The sequence below is a fragment of the Danio aesculapii genome, chromosome 1 (assembly GCF_903798145.1).
Source record: "Danio aesculapii chromosome 1, fDanAes4.1, whole genome shotgun sequence".
Classification (NCBI taxonomy): domain Eukaryota; kingdom Metazoa; phylum Chordata; class Actinopteri; order Cypriniformes; family Danionidae; genus Danio; species Danio aesculapii.
The window spans coordinates 2,203,286-2,220,274 of record NC_079435.1 but is presented as its reverse complement, the minus strand read 5'-3'; the positions used below and the strand labels follow the sequence as shown (position 1 = coordinate 2,220,274).

Sequence of the window (16,989 nt, the reverse complement as noted above, 5' to 3'; positions counted from 1 at the left end):
TTGAATCAGTCAATCTCTGATGGAGACTCGCTTGGAATGGATCAGTTGAATCAGTGAATCTCTAATGGAGATTGACTCTGAATGTATCATTTGAATCATTGAATCTCCAGTGAAGACTCGCTCTGAATGGATCATTTGAATCAGTGAATCTCTAATGAAGATTCACTCTGAATGTATTATTTGAATCAGTAAATCTCTAGTGAAGACTCGCTCTAAATGAATGATTTGAATCAGTGAATCTCTAATGGAGATTCACACTGAATGGATCATTTGAATCAGTGAATCTCTAATGAAGACTCGATCTAAATGGACCATTTGAATCAGTGAATCTCTAATAGAGATTCACTCTGAATGGATCATTTAAATCAGTTAATCTCTAATGGAGACTCATTTTAAATAGATCATTTGAATCAGTAAATCTCTAATAGAGACTCGATTTGAATGGATCATTTGAATCAGTAAATCTCTAATGGAGATTCACTTTGAATTGATTATTTGAATTAGTAAATCTCTAATGCAGATTCACTCGGAATGGATCATTTGAATCAGTGAATCTCTAATGGAGACTGACTCTGACTGGATCCTTTAAATCAGTGAATCTCTAATGGAGACTCGCTCTGAATGGATCATTTGAATCAGTCAATTTCTGATGGAGATTTGCTCTGAATGGATCTTTTAAAGAATCAATATCAAATGGAGACTCGCTTTGAATGGATCATTTGAATCAGTGAATCTCTAGTGGAGACTCGCTCTGAATGGATCATTTGAATCAGTGAATCTCTAATGGAGATTTGCTTTGAATGGATCATTTGAATCAGTGAATTTCTAGTGGAGATTCACTCTGAATGGATCATTTGAATTAGTGAATCACTAATAGAGACTCGCTTTGAATGGATCATTTGAATCAGTGAATCTCTAATGGAGACTGGCTCTGAATGGTTAATTTGAATCAGTCAATCTCTAATAAAGACTCACTCTGAATGGATCAGTTGAATTAGAGCTGTTGATTTGTGAACAGACGCATTCAGCTGTCTGATTCATGAAAGTTTTCTGAAAACAAATGTACAGATTCACTTAGGAACGGTATAAGGAATTAAAATACAGCACTGTCCATCCTGGTTAGATTGTTGGGGAGTTGTCTGTGAAAGCATGATGTCAAATATGGCCGCCAAGCGAACAGACGTTTATTAAAAGAGACTCTGGATTCCTGTCACTGAAATCAGCTGCAAACTGCTGCATTAATGAGTCATTTATTATGACAAGCTCTTGAGCATCTCTATTTTGATAAAAGGACACTCATGAATGTGCAGGTGAGTTTATATGTGCGGATATGCATCAGTGTCAGTGTGAAGATGCAGGGTAAAGCTGTATGTGGTTTGGCAGAGGAAGGAAATGTGAGAAGCTGCTTTAAGACACTCACTCTAGCATAGAAACAGAGTATTGTTTAACATCTTCAAGTTTCCAGCATGTTGGTGATTCTGCTGCTCGTGTCCAGCTTCTCTACAGGTCAGTTTAACACTTTAACCTCCAGCCTAAGAGTTTATTGCTTTAATGATGATCTATAATATGGAGAAAAGCCCAAGCAGGTGGTTTTAATGCCCCTTAAAGAGTTACGACTTACAGTATAATGTGTGTTATTGAATCCCTCTGTTATTACATGATCATCAGTTTCACAGGAAGAATATTATTGTAGCCTGATGATATCTTTATGATGATTTCAGTGTTTTCAATTGTTGTCGGAGCTCCACGTACATTTAGAGGACACAGAGGAGAGAAACTGGACATCAGATGCTCATATGAGTCTGGATATGAGGCAAACTCAAAGTATTTCTGTAAAGGCAAGGGGATATTTGGAAGGAAAGACATAATCATTAAATCAGGATCTCCAGCAAAACATGACAGATTCTCTCTGACTGACGACACAATAAACAGAGTTTTCACCATCACTGATCTGAGAACAGCGGATGCAGGAAGATACTGGTGTGCTGTGGAGAGGAGTTTACCTTTAACTGATGTCTATTCAGAGATTTCGCTGAAGGTTGAACAGAGTAAGCCAAACATTCTCATATTTCTAGTAGAATAGAGCTTTATTTTCCACCATTCTCCTGTAGTGTGTGTCTGCAGTGAATAACTCCCTCATCAGGCCACTAGAGGCTGTGTGTTCAGTGAATTGACTCTGATGAACTGAATAATGAGATGTGTCTGAACTGAACTCCAGCATTAGTGTTTGTGCTCATCTCTGTCTGTCCATCAGATCAGGAAAACACTGAAGGTTCATCTGTCAGCTCTTTCTCCAACACGCCGTCATATTTCAGCTCAACAGAAGTGAATCTGCAGTCCAGCAGCAGCACAGATCAGCACAACTCTACAGGTCAGTCTCGCTTATTTCAGACATATTCATCATGTGCTTTATTTATATGTGTGTGTGTGTTCATATTCTTCAGTATGAGCAGCTCATTTACGTCACTGGTGATTATTTTCTCTTCATCAGTGACTAACCCAGAAATTGAATCAGAAAAAGGAACAGGAAATACTACAGTTCTCAGTCAGCCAATCACTGGTGAGAACAAAAACTACACTACCCACAATGCACCTGTCTCCATATCTCTTTGCTCAAAAGGAAACATTTTGGAGTAAAATAACATTTGTGGAGCCACACTTTAACTCTTGAATGTCAGGATGAAAATGATGCACACATAATTCATGCAGCTTTATAAAGAAATGATTTTCTGTTGAAGAGTTGAGCTTTACTGATGCAGTTTCACTTCAGTTAAGTCCAGAGATTGTTCATTTTACAGTATAATCTCATCTGTAATGTGGTGTTTTGTGTTTAGCGTCACATACTGATCTGGGTTCAGTAGCAGGCGGTCTGGGTTCAGTTCTGCTGGTTCTGCTTCTGTGTTCTGGAACTTTCCTCATCCTGAAAAAGAGGAAAAGGAAATGTGAGACAGGTAACAGTTTGTCTGTGATGATAAAGTCCAGCTGAACTGCTGTTTGAGTTGATTTAACAGTGTTTCTTCCTCCTCCATTCAGCTTTACCTCTGCAGAATGTGCAGCAGAATACTGAGGTGTGTGTTCATATCTGTACCTGTAGAAGTTCACACACACATGATGAGCAGTGAGGGTTCTCCTAATAAACACAGTATTCATTACTCATGTGCTGTTTTTCAGACTGGCTGCGTGTATGAAAATGTTCTAGACAGTGATGTCATCATCGCCGCTTCATCCAATCAGACGCCAGCATCAGATCTCAACACCCACCCAGTAATCACTGTTTATTGTACAGTAACCAATCAGCAGCCTAATTTACACTCTGGTCATACTCACTCAGCCAATCAGGTGACAGATACAGACTGTGATTATTATGGCAATATTACATCATCAGAAATTATCTACATAACCGCAACACATCCACAAAACAACAAGATGACAAGACAACATATTCAATGATTAAACATAAATGATAAAACATCATCAACAGAACATCTGCACTGATGAGCAAATAAAACTGTATAGATATTATTCATATTAATCAATATTCTGTAACACTTTTCTGAGTGTTTTATAAAGTGTGTAATATTACGAACAGGAAATGTTACTAACAGCTAAAAATAAAGTGTGTGAATGAAAACTGATTGTTGGTGATTTGTGCAGCTGATCTACAGCTGTTACAGTGCGCCCTCTACAGGTGATGAACAGACATACACAGAGCTTCAGCATCAATACCTCATATCAAGAGTTACAGCATTTATTACACACATTCGAATGCACAACCTTTCAAACACTCCATTTGACAACATGCACAAACACAGGCCTTCAAATCTTACATTAGAAACAAATGATCCTTGTTTAATATCTGTACTTTTACTCTAAACTGAGTGAATTTTACTCTCATTTCTTGGTCAAAAACGGCTGCATTTTACTGTATTTCAGAATTCAATAGTAATTTGTTCTCCATGTGTCCAGTACAGAAACATGAGTTAGTGAATGTTAAAACATAAAATAAGTACTTATTTGATAACCTGAAATATGTAAGAATTATAAGCTGAGTTTAGATTAGACAAGCACTCGATCTGTATATTATGAGTGTAAACGCTGGACTGTTCAGATCAGTAATATAAGTAAAGCAGGAGCTGTTTGTCAGGGTGAATGTGCTTTTTTAAGACCTTTTGAAGAGGTGAGAGACATGAAGATAAATAAAGGTGAGAAAGGAAATGTTCATTTTAGACTGTGTGAAGCTCTCAGCATGGAGGAGACAGACGGTCGAGGGTTTCATACACAGTCTGTGTATTTTATTTAAGCACAACACTGCAGTTTCAGCATGTGGGACGTCATTCTGCTGCTCATTTACAGCTTTACAGGTGAGATTAAAACTCTGAAGACTTTTGTTCACAGATCATCAGCAGAAATTAATCAGTACTGAATAGTTGTCAGTTTTATAAGTAGAAAATAACACTCTGTTCATAATCCTAAAGTGTTCTGAATGGTTTCTGTGTGATTGATCTTGGAAGTACTAGAGTTCAGCCAAACACTACACTACCCACAATGCACCTGCTTGCTGTTTAAGCACGTGATATTTTGGAGGAAAGCAGGTTGTTTGAGCGTTTATAAAGACGTGTTTTAGCTGCTGTGTAAACGTGGTGAAACTGATCCACATGTCAGACATGTTTGTGGTTAATTTGGTTTTACATCATCAATGGTAGAAAGAGGTGTTTTACTCTGAAGAGCTGAGGTTTACCACTGCGGTTTCACTTTGGGTTACACAATATATTCTGCTTTAGTTAAGCAAGATGTGCATTGTGTTTTTCAAATCCTTACTTATAGAAGTTAATAGAGTCTAATGGAGATACTCTCTGAATGAATTATTTGAATCAGTCAATCTCTGATGGAGATTCACTCTGAATGGATCATTTGAATCAGTGAATCTCTAATTGAGACTTGCTCTGAATGGATCATTTGAATCAGTCAATCTCTGATGGAGATTCTTTCTGAAAGGATCATTTGAATCAGTCAATCTCTAATGGAGACTCGCTTGGAATGGATCAGTTGAATCAGTGAATCTCTAATGGAGATTGACTCTGAATGTATCATTTGAATCAGTGAATCTCTAGTGAAGACTCGCTCTGAATGGATCATTTGAATCAGTGAATCTCTAATGAAGATTCACTCTGAATGGATCATTTGAATCAGTAAATCTCTAGTGAAGACTCGCTCTAAATGAATCATTTGAATAAGTGAATCTCTAATGGAGATTCACACTGAATGGATCATTTGAATCAGTGAATCTCTAATGAAGACTCGATCTAAATGGACCATTTGAATCAGTGAATCTCTAATAGAGATTCACTCTGAATGGATCATTTAAATCAGTTAATCTCTAATGGAGACTCATTTTAAATAGATCATTTGAATCAGTAAATCTCTAATAGAGACTCGATTTGAATGGATCATTTGAATCAGTAAATCTCTAATGGAGATTCACTTTGAATTGATTATTTGAATTAGTAAATCTCTAATGCAGATTCACTCGGAATGGATCATTTGAATCAGTGAATCTCTAATGGAGACTGACTCTGAATGGATCCTTTGAATCAGTGAATCTCTAATGGAGACTCGCTCTGAATGGATCATTTGAATCAGTCAATTTCTGATGAAGATTTGATCTGAATGGATCATTTGAAGAATCAATATCAAATGGAGACTCGCTTTGAATGGATCATTTGAATCAGTGAATTTCTAATGGAGATTCACTCGGAATGGATCATTTGAATCAGTGAATCTCTAATGGAGACTGACTCTGAATGGATCCTTTGAATCAGTGAATCTCTAATGGAGACTCACTCTGAATGGATCATTTGAATCAGTCAATTTCTGATGAAGATTTGATCTGAATGGATCATTTGAAGAATCAATATCAAATGGAGACTCGCTTTGAATGGATCATTTGAATCAGTGAATTTCCAATGGAGACTCGCTCTGAATGGATCATTTGAATCAGTCAATTTCTGATGAAGATTTGATCTGAATGGATCATTTGAAGAATCAATATAAAATAGAGACTCGCTTTGAATGGATCATTTGAATCAGTGAATCTCTAATGGAGACTGGCTCTGAATGGTTAATTTGAATCAGTCAATCTCTAATAAAGACTCACTCTGAATGGATCATTTGAATTAGAGCTGTTGATTTGTGAACAGACGCATTCAGCTGTCTGATTCATGAAAGTTTTCTGAAAACAAATGTACAGATTCACTTAGGAACGGTATAAGGAATTAAAATACAGCACTGTCCATCCTGGTTACATTGTTGGGGAGTTGTCTGTAAAGGCATGATGTCAAATATGGCCGCCAAGTGAACAGACGTTTATTAAAAGAGACTCTGGATTCCTGTCACTGAAATCAGCTGCAAACTGCTGCATTAATGAGTCATTTATTATGACAAGCTCTTGAGCATCTCTATTTTGATAAAAGGACACTCATGAATGTGCAGGTGAGTTTATATGTGCGGATATGCATTAGTGTCAGTGTGAAGATGCAGGGTAAAGCTGTATGTGGTTTGGCAGAGGAAGGAAATGTGAGACGCTGCTTTAAGACACTCACTCTAGCATATAGAAACAGAGTATTGTTTAACATCTTCTCATGTTCGAGTAAAGTTTCCAGCATGTTGGTGATTCTGCTGCTCGTGTCCAGCTTCTCTACAGGTCAGTTTAACACTTTAACCTCCAGTCTACGAGTTTATTGCTTTAATGATGATATATAATATGGAGAAAAGCCCAAGCAGGCGGTTATGACTTTCTGTACACAGTATAATGTGTGTTATTGATTCCCTCTGTTATTACATGATCATCAGTTTCACAGGAAGAATATTATTGTAGCCTGATGATATCTTTATGATGATTTCAGTGTTTTCAATTGTTGTCGGAGCTCCACGTACATTTAGAGGATACAGAGGAGAGAAACTGGACATCAGATGCTCATATGAGTCTGGATATGAGGCAAACTCAAAGTATTTCTGTAAAGGCAAGGGGATATTTGGAAGGAAAGACATAATAATTAAATCAGGATCTCCAGCAAAACATGACAAATTCTCTCTGACTGACGACAAGAAAAGCAGAGTTTTCACCATCACCATCACTGATCTGAGAACAGAGGATGCAGGAAGATACTGGTGTGCTGTGGAGAGGAGTTTACCTTTAACTGATGTCTATTCAGAGATTTCGCTGAAGGTTGAACAGAGTAAGCCAAACATTCTCATATTTCTAGTAGAATAGAGCTTTATTTTCCCCCATTCTCCTGTAGTGTGTGTCTGCAGTGAATAACTCCCTCATCAGGCCACTAGAGGCTGTGTGTTCAGTGAATTGACTCTGATGAACTGAATAATGAGATGTGTCTGAACTGAACTCCAGCATTAGTGTTTGTGCTCATCTCTGTCTGTCCATCAGATCAGGAAAACACTGAAGGTTCATCTGTCAGCTCTTTCTCCAACACGCCGTCATATTTCAGCTCAACACAAGTGAATCTGCAGTCCAGCAGCAGCACAGATCAGCACAACTCTACAGGTCAATCACGCTTATTTAAGACATATTCATCATGTGCTTTTTTTATGTGTGTGTGTGTGTGTGTGTGTGTGTGTGTGTGTGTGTGTTCATATTCTTTAGTATGAGCAGCTCATTTACGTCACTGGTGATTATTTTCTCTTCATCAGTGACTAACCCAGAAATTGAATCAGAAAAAGGAACAGGAAATACTACAGTTCTCAGTCAGCCAATCACTGGTGAGAACAAAAACTACACTACCCACAATGCACCTGTCTCCATATCTCTTTGCTCAAAAGGAAACATTTTGGAGTAAAATAACATTTGTGGAGCCACACTTTAACTCTTGAATGTCAGGATGAAAATGATGCACACATAATTCATGCAGCTTTATAAAGAAATGATTTTCTGTTGAAGAGTTGAGCTTTACTGATGCGGATTCACTTCAGTTACGTCCAGAGATTGTTCATTTTACAGTATAATCTCATCTGTAATGTGGTGTTTTGTGTTTAGCATCACATACTGATCTGGGTTCAGTAGCAGGCGGTCTGGGTTCAGTTCTGCTGGTTCTGCTTCTGTGTTCTGGAACTTTTCTCATCCTGAAAAAGAGGAAAAGGAAATGTGAGACAGGTAACAGTTTGTCTGTGATGATAAAGTCCAGCTGAACTGCTGTTTGAGCTGATTTAACAGTGTTTCTTCCTCCTCCATTCAGCTTTACCTCTGCAGAATGTGCAGCAGAATACTGAGGTGTGTGTTCATATCTGTACCTGTAGACGTTCACACACACATGATGAGCAGTGAGGGTTCTCTTAATAAACACAGTATTCATTACTCATGTGCTGTTTTTCAGACTGACTGCGTGTATGAAGAGATTCTAGACAGTGATGTCATCATCACAGCTGAGTCTTCATCCAATCAGACGCCAGCATCAGATCTTAACACCCGCCCAGAAAATGTTGTTTATTCTACAGTAACCAATCAGCAGCCTGATTTACACTCCAGTCACACCCACTCAGCCAATCAGGTGACAGATACAGACTGTGATTATTATGGCAATATTACATCATCAGAAATATATGTAACCGCAACACATCCACAAAACAACACAAAAGACGATGCAAATATATATTCATTGATTAAACATAAATAATACAACGTCACCAACAGAAGATCTGCACTGATGAGCAAATAAAACAGTATGTTACAAGGAAAGGAAATACTGTATATATATTTTTATTAACAAAACTCTTTCATGAGTGTTTTATAAAGTGTGTAATATTACTAACAGGAAATGTTACTAACAGCTAAAAATAAAGTGTGTGAATGAAAACTGATTGTTGGTGATTTGTGCAGCTGATCTACAGTGCGCCCTCTACAGGTGATGAACAGACATACACAGAGCCCCAGCATCAATACCTCAAATCAAAAGTTACAGTATTTATTACACACACATTTAATTGCACAACCTTTCAAACCCTCCATTTGACAACATGCGCAAAACAGTCCTTCGAAATTTACACTAGAAAAAAATTGATCCTTGTTTATTATCTGTGCTTTTACTCTAAAGCAGGGGTGTGTCTTGGAGGGCCAGTGTCCTGCAAAGTTTAGCTCCAACTTCCTTCAACACACCTCCTTGGAAGTTTCTAGTACACCTAGAAAGAGCCTGATTAGCTGGTTCAGGTGTGTTTGATTGGGGTTGGAACTAAAATATGCAGGACACTGGCCCTCCAGGACAGAGTTTGGACACCCCTGCTACAAACTGACTTAATTTTACAGCCATTAATTAAAAATGGCCAAGGACTAGGGTATTTTACTGTATTTTGAGTTTTTGTATTTCAAATTCATGAGTAATTTGTTCTCCATTTGTCCAGCACAAGAACATGAGTTAGTGAATGCTAAAACATAAAATAAGTACTTTTAAGAAAACCTACTGTAAGATATGTAAGAATTGTAAGCTGAGTGTTGATTAGACAAGCACTCGTTCTGTATATTATGAGTGTAAATGCTGGACTGTTCAGATCAGTAATATAAGTGAAACAGGAGCTGTTTGACAGAGATAAAGATAAAAAAGGCAGGGAAGGAAAGGTTCATTTCAGACTTTGATTAGTCGTCACTATAGAAGAGGACTGTAGAGTGTTTCATACAGTCTGTGTCTGCTGAAACTTCAGTGTTTTGCTTGAATAAAAAACAGACTATAGCCAAATATTTGGTCACTGTATTGCTAAACATTGGTTCCAATGTTCCAGCAACAGCAAACATATTGTGCTCTGTATAATATGAAACATGTATTGTTCTCTGATGAGTCCACCTTCACTGTCCTTCCCACATCTGGGAGAGTTACGGTGTGGAGAAGCCCCAAAGGAGCGTACAACTCAGACTACTGCAAGCTGTTACGGAAGCAGACGGACAAACAAGGGGAGTAAGTATAAATGAGGTTTATTACAACAGCAGAGTAATTTGGATAATGATTGAGAGTTGAAATGGAGTTTGGATGAACTGATGATTCTCTTTGCCAGATGGGATGACAGACACAGAAGGATGACCGAATGCACACACCAGAGGACTTGCGGGGAAGACAGACTGACGAGACCCACAACGTTGACAGGACAACTGGAACACTGGACAGACTGGAATGAAAACAGAGATAAGGTAAGTATATTTGCTGAGATCGTAGGGGAGTGAAACCTAGGAAGTGGTTCACTCAGAGTCCGCTTCGTAGGAACGAGACCGGACAATGAGTGAAGTGAGGTGTGTGCTTATATAGTGAATGGGAGTGATAGGGTGCAGCTGTGCGTGGTTAATACTCAGGTGAAGGTGCTCGGTGCGTGATGTTGGTGGAAGAGCCTGGCCAATCCGTGACATTACCCCCCTCCCCAGGGCCCGCTCCTGAGGGCCTGAACCTCCGACGTCGTGGTGGTCTACCTCGTCCTCGAGGTGCTGGAAATTCTGGGTGATTGGAGTGGAACTCTTCCATAAGTGCGGGATCTAGTATATCGGATCTGGAGACCCATGACCTCTCTTCTGGACCGTATCCTTCCCAGTCGACGAGGTATTCAGCTGACCACCACGACGCCGGGACCGTAGGATGTCCTTGACTTGGTAGATGGCCCCTTCTTCTAACATCAGGGGGGGAGGAGGTTCCTCTTCATGGCCAGGCTCTGTGGAGGGAATCAGAGGATCGTGAAAGGGTTTTAGAAGGGACACGTGGAATGTGGGGTGAATTCTGTACTGTGGTGGTAACTGTAATTTGTATGTGACGGGGTTGACCTGTTCCAGAATGGTGAAGGGACCAACAAATCTGGGACTTAATTTTCGGGAGGGCAGTCGCAACCGGATATCTCTGGTGGAGAGCCAGACCTTTTGTCCTGGAGTATAGATGGGGCCTGGAATCCTCCTCTTATCAGATACCTCCTTTGTTCTGCGTACTGCCCTCTGGAGATGGTGATGAGCATCGTCCCAGACTCTCTCGCTCTCCCGGAACCAGTAATCCACTGCGGGGACATCAGATGGTGCGCCATCCCAGGGGAAGAGTGGAGGTTGGAACCCTAAGATGCACTGGAATGGCGTGAGTCCGGTGGTAGGTTGCCGCAGGGAATTCTGGGCGTATTCCGCCCAGCCCAGAAACTGGCTCCAGGAGTTTTGGTGACCGTGACAGAAGGTCCGGAGGAACCGCCCCACTTCCTGAATTTTCCTCTCTGTCTGGCCGTTGGTTTGGGGGTGATAGCCAGACGAGAGGCTTACGGTCACACCTAGGAGTCTGAAGAATGCTTTCCATAGTCTGGATATAAATTGGGGTCCTCGGTCCGAGACTATGTCCTCTGGTAACCCAAAATTTCGAAAGACGTGGTTGAACAGGTTTTCGGCGGTCTCTAGGGCTGTGGGTAGACCTTTCAAAGGAATCAAACGACAGAATTTAGAGAATCGATCTATGATGACTAGAATGCAGGTGTTACCTTCAGACAATGGGAGGTCTGTCATGAAGTCAACTCCTAGGTGTGACCAGGGGCGGTTTGGGATGGGCAAGGGATGGAGTTTACCAGTAGGTAGATGGCGAGGACTCTTCGACATAGCGCATTCTCTGCAGCCTTGGACGTACCTTCTCACATCCCTCGCCATGTTCGGCCACCAAAAGCGTTGGGATAGCAGCGAGAGGGTGTTGTTGGCCCCAGGATGTCCTGTGCCCAGAGATGTATGGCTGGAATGAATGAGATCTACCCGTTGGTTTTCAGTGATGAAGCGTCGATTGGGGGGACAGCCCGGCGGAGTTCTGGATTCTGGAGTGGCGTTTACTGTAGGAGCGGACCATTGGATGGGACAGATAGTGATCTGATCGGGAAGGATCTTGGCCGGTGTCTCAATAATTTCATGCTGGTCGTGAATTCTGGAAAGTGCGTCTGCTCTGATATTCTTTGAACCTGGTCGATAGGAGATAGAGAATTGAAACCTGGAGAAGAACAATGACCAACGGGCCTGACGAGGACAGAGTCTTTTAGCATCTTTTAGGTATTGAAGATTTTTATGATCTGTGATCACCAGGAACGAATGTTTGGCCCCCTCCAACCAGTGTCGCCACTCCTCCAGGGCGAGCTTGATGGCCAGAAGCTCTCGATTTCCGATGTCATAGTTCCTTTCCGCCGGGCTGAGCTTCCGGGAGAAATAGGCACATGGATGGAGTAATGAAGGAGTACCGTGGTACTGGGACAGGATGGCTCCCACTCCGGTGGTCGATGCATCCACTTCGACCACAAACGGCAAGTCAGGATCAGGATGAGTCAGCAGTGGGGCTTGAGTGAAGGATTCTTTTAGGTTTTGGAAGGCTGCGGCGGCTTCGGGAGGCCAGGGTAGTGCTTTGGGTTTATTTCTCAACAGGTTGGTGAGCGGAGCGGTGATAAGACTGTAATTCTGGATGAAACGTCGGTAGAAATTCGCAAATCCTAGGAAACGTTGGAGTTCCTTTATGGTCTTTGGTTCGGGCCAGGAGATGACGGAAGTGACCTTCCCCTCGTCCATACGAACCCCTCTTTGATCGATGATGTACCCCAAGAACTGAACAGATGGTGAGTGGAAGGAGCATTTTTCAGCCTTGAGGTACAGGCGGTGTTTCCTGAGGGTTTTCAGGACCTCCGCAACGTGGTGGCGATGTTCGGCCTCACTCCGGGAGTAAATCAGGATATCATCTATGTATACGATGACGAAGAGATGGAGGAACTCCCGGAGAACTTCGTGGATGAAGTTTTGGAATACGGAGGGGGCGTTAACCAGACCATAGGGCATGACCAGGTACTCGTAGTGTCCAGTAGGGGTCACAAACCCAGTTTTCCACTCGTCCCCCTCACGTATTCTCACCAGGTTATAGGCGCTGCGGAGGTCCAACTTGGTGAAAATTTTGGCGGATCTGAGTTGTTCCAGGGCCGCAGGGACGAGAGGAAGGGGATACCGGAACTTGACTGTACCTTGATTTAGGGTTCTGTAATCGATACATGGCCGCAGCCCTCCATCCTTCTTAGCCACGAAGAAGAAACTTGAGGCAGCAGGTGACGTGGATGGACGGATATATCCCTGACTCAGAGCCTCATGGATGTACTCCTCCATTGCCTTGGTCTCCGGAAGGGACAACGGGTAGATCCTACCTCTGGGCATAGGAGCATCTGGAAGCAGGTCTATGGCGCAGTCCCATGGCCGATGTGGAGGTAGCTGGGAAGCTCTCTTGGGGCAAAACACATCCTCGTATGAAGAGTAGATCTTCGGGATCTGAATGGATATTTTCTCGACAGGACTTTCGACAGACGTGACGTAGACGGTAAGGGGTCGTTGAATTGGTAAGGGTAGATCGGGAAAACAGCTGGATCTGCATTCTTCTCCCCATCTCTTAATCTCTCCTGTGCCCCAAGAGAGGATGGGATCGTGCTTCACCAGCCACGGGCGCCCTAAGATGATATCCATCGATGCACCCTCCAGAACCAGAAATTGAATCTCCTCTTTGTGGAGCAGTCCTACTTGGAGATTGACGGGTTCACATTTTCGATGGATACGTGCCTGAGAATGGATATTGTTGGTTATGGGTTGAATCTGGTAGACGTGCGTCGAGGCTTCGGTGTTAAGCTGTAGTCGGCGACAGAGGGCGTGCGAGATGAAATTTCCTGCTGACCCGGAGTCGATGAGGGCTGTGACTGAAACTGAGACAGAAGTGGTAGTTAACTGGACATTAGTGGTGAGAGGATGCATTTTTTCAATGGGAGAACTGAACAAACTCACCACAGAGCGTGCTGGACGAATAGGACAGTCCAGCCTGACATGTCCTTTGGCACCACAGTACATGCACAGACCCCGGGTCAGCCTCCTCTGTCGCTCGGTGATTGTGAGTCTACCAGATTCTATGATCATGGGTTCTAGTTCTGGAGGGACGGCTGGCTCTGGCGAACGGAGGAGTGCTTGGGATACCGGTGGAGAATCATGCTGGTAGACCCTCAGACGATCGGAACAGCGCAGAGAGTGTTGGATGAACTTCTCCAATCCCATCGTGTCGTCGAGGACGGCTAGCTGTAACCGGAGGCTGGGCTCTAGTCCGAGCCGGTAGGTTGTGAGGAGAGATCGCTCATTCCACCCGCTAGCAGCAGCCAGAGTTCGGAACCTGAGAGCATAATCCTGAGTGGACATGGCTCCCTGTTTGAGATGGTATAACTGTTCTCCAGCTGCTACTTCGGCATCCGCGCGACCAAAAACCTCCTTGAAATATTGGGTGAATGACTGAATGGAATTTGTTACCGGCCCAGACTGTTGCCAGATGGTTTCAGCCCACCGAAGAGCCGACCCAGAGAGAAGGGAGATGATGAATGCGATTTTGGACCGATCTGTAGGGTATAACTCGGGTTGCATAGTGAATACCAGAGAACATTGTAGGAGAAATCCATTGCACTCCTCCGCCCCGCCAGAGTAGGGCGCTGGTCGAGCCATGGGACTGGATGAGTGGGTGGACGGTGAAGAAGTGCTCGGTGCTGGTGGTGCTTCGGGAAGTGGAGCAGATGGTAGTAGCACTCTCTTCAATGAATCCACCAACTCCTGAAGGGGATCGTGAGTGCTCATGCTGTTGGTAGTTGATGGTCCGGTCTTCTGTTACGGAAGCAGACGGACAAACAAGGGGAGTAAGTATAAATGAGGTTTATTACAACAGCAGAGTAATTTGGATAATGATTGAGAGTTGAAATGGAGTTTGGATGAACTGATGATTCTCTTTGCCAGATGGGATGACAGACACAGAAGGATGACCGAATGCACACACCAGAGGACTTGCGGGGAAGACAGACTGACGAGACCCACAACGTTGACAGGACAACTGGAACACTGGACAGACTGGAATGAAAACAGAGATAAGGTAAGTATATTTGCTGAGATCGTAGGGGAGTGAAACCTAGGAAGTGGTTCACTCAGAGTCCGCTTCGTAGGAACGAGACCGGACAATGAGTGAAGTGAGGTGTGTGCTTATATAGTGAATGGGAGTGATAGGGTGCAGCTGTGCGTGGTTAATACTCAGGTGAAGGTGCTCGGTGCGTGATGTTGGTGGAAGAGCCTGGCCAATCCGTGACACAAGCACAGACTGAAGTATTGGGTGGATCAGTGATGGTTTGAGCTGCAATATCATGACATTCCCTAAGCCCAATACTTGTGCTAGATGGAGCATTACTGCCAAGGACTACTGACCCATTCTGGAGGACCATGTGCACCCAATGGGTCAAACATTATCATGACATTCCCTAAGCCCAATACTTGTGCTAGATGGAGCATTACTGCCAAGGACTACTGACCCATTCCGGAGGACCATGTGCACCCAATGGGTCAAACATTATCATGACATTCCCTAAGCCCAATACTTGTGCTAGATGGAGCATTACTGCCAAGGACTACTGACCCATTCCGGAGGACGATGTGCACCCAATGGGTCAAACATTATCATGACATTCCCTAAGCCCAATACTTGTGCTAGATGGAGCATTACTGCCAAGGACTACTGACCCATTCTGGAGGACCATGTGCACCCAATGGGTCAAACATTATCATGACATTCCCTAAGCCCAATACTTGTGCTAGATGGAGCATTACTGCCAAGGACTACTGACCCATTCTGGAGGACCATGTGCACCCAATGGGTCAAACATTATCATGACATTCCCTAAGCCCAATACTTGTGCTAGATGGAGCATTACTGCCAAGGACTACTGACCCATTCTGGAGGACCATGTGCACCCAATGGGTCAAACATTATCATGACATTCTCTAAGCCCAATACTTGTGCTAGATGGAGCATTACTGCCAAGGACTACTGACCCATTCTGGAGGACCATGTGCACCCAATGGGTCAAACATTATCATGACATTCCCTAAGCCCAATACTTGTGCTAGATGGAGCATTACTGCCAAGGACTACTGACCCATTCTGGAGGACCATGTGCACCCAATGGGTCAAACATTATCATGACATTCTCTAAGCCCAATACTTGTGCTAGATGGAGCATTACTGCCAAGGACTACTGACCCATTCTGGAGGACCATGTGCACCCAATGGGTCAAACATTATCATGACATTCCCTAAGCCCAATACTTGTGCTAGATGGAGCATTACTGCCAAGGACTACTGACCCATTTCGGAGGACCATGTGCACCAAATGGGTCAAACATTGTATGCGGAAAGCATTGCTGTGTATCATGGTGATAATGCACCATTACACACAGCAAGACCGGTGACAAAGTGGTTTGATGAGCATCAAGTGAAGTTGAACATCTCTTAAGGCCTGTACAGCACCCAGACCTGAATATTATTGAGCATTTTGGGGTGTTTTGGAGGAGCGAGTCAGGAAAGGTTAACCTCCAGCAGCATTACAGTGACAATTATGATGAAGAATGGCTCAAAATACCCCTGGCCACTGTGCAGGACTCGTATCAGTCATTATCAAGACAAACTAATGCTGTATTGGCTGCAAAAGGAGGCCCTACACCATGCTAATGAATTACTGTGATCTAAAACCAGGCGATTTAGTTTCATTGTCCATCCCTTGTATATTAACTGCTGTGTAAACATGGTGAAAATAATGCACACGTCAGACTTTCTTTAAGGTTAATTTGGTTTTACATCAACCGCAGACAGAGAACGCCACATTTATAATCCTCTTAGTCACTGATATTATCTTGCGCAGGTCAGAGCTCAAATGGTGAACGGCTGCTTCTCACTCAGGGCAGTTTATGCTAATGAAGGGGAGATTATCACTAATAGGCGATACCTATTGTTTATGTGAGTCTAAATGTGCACAGATACATCACTGTCTGTGTGAAGATGTTGAGTAAATCTGAGACAGACAGAGGAAGGAAAAGTAAGCCGCTTCATTTCTGACCCTCACTGCGGAAGAGAAACGCAGTACTGTTTGACACACAGAGATCAGTCTTATATTTAGAGAGTTTCCAGC

The 16,989-nt window shown here is 42.8% G+C and overlaps 2 protein-coding genes across 2 annotated transcripts; both read left to right on the top strand.

Annotated features, from left to right (window-relative positions):
- The first annotated feature begins 1,466 nt into the window (after nucleotides 1–1,466).
- LOC130245632 (CMRF35-like molecule 8) lies at nucleotides 1,467–3,450 on the top strand. Its single transcript, XM_056478744.1, has 6 exons — nucleotides 1,467–1,506; nucleotides 1,722–2,048; nucleotides 2,255–2,371; nucleotides 2,835–2,951; nucleotides 3,034–3,068; nucleotides 3,172–3,450. Exons 1-6 carry the CDS (start codon nucleotides 1,467–1,469, stop codon nucleotides 3,448–3,450), a joined length of 915 nt encoding a protein of 304 aa, XP_056334719.1.
- Nucleotides 3,451–6,660: 3,210 nt separating this feature from the next.
- Nucleotides 6,661–8,694, top strand: LOC130229080 (CMRF35-like molecule 5). The gene is made up of 6 exons (XM_056457734.1): nucleotides 6,661–6,724; nucleotides 6,903–7,235; nucleotides 7,442–7,558; nucleotides 8,048–8,164; nucleotides 8,247–8,281; nucleotides 8,385–8,694. The coding sequence occupies exons 1-6, from the start codon at nucleotides 6,661–6,663 to the stop codon at nucleotides 8,682–8,684; spliced, it is 966 nt and encodes a 321-aa protein (XP_056313709.1). The 3' UTR covers nucleotides 8,685–8,694.
- The last annotated feature ends 8,295 nt before the right edge of the window (nucleotides 8,695–16,989 follow it).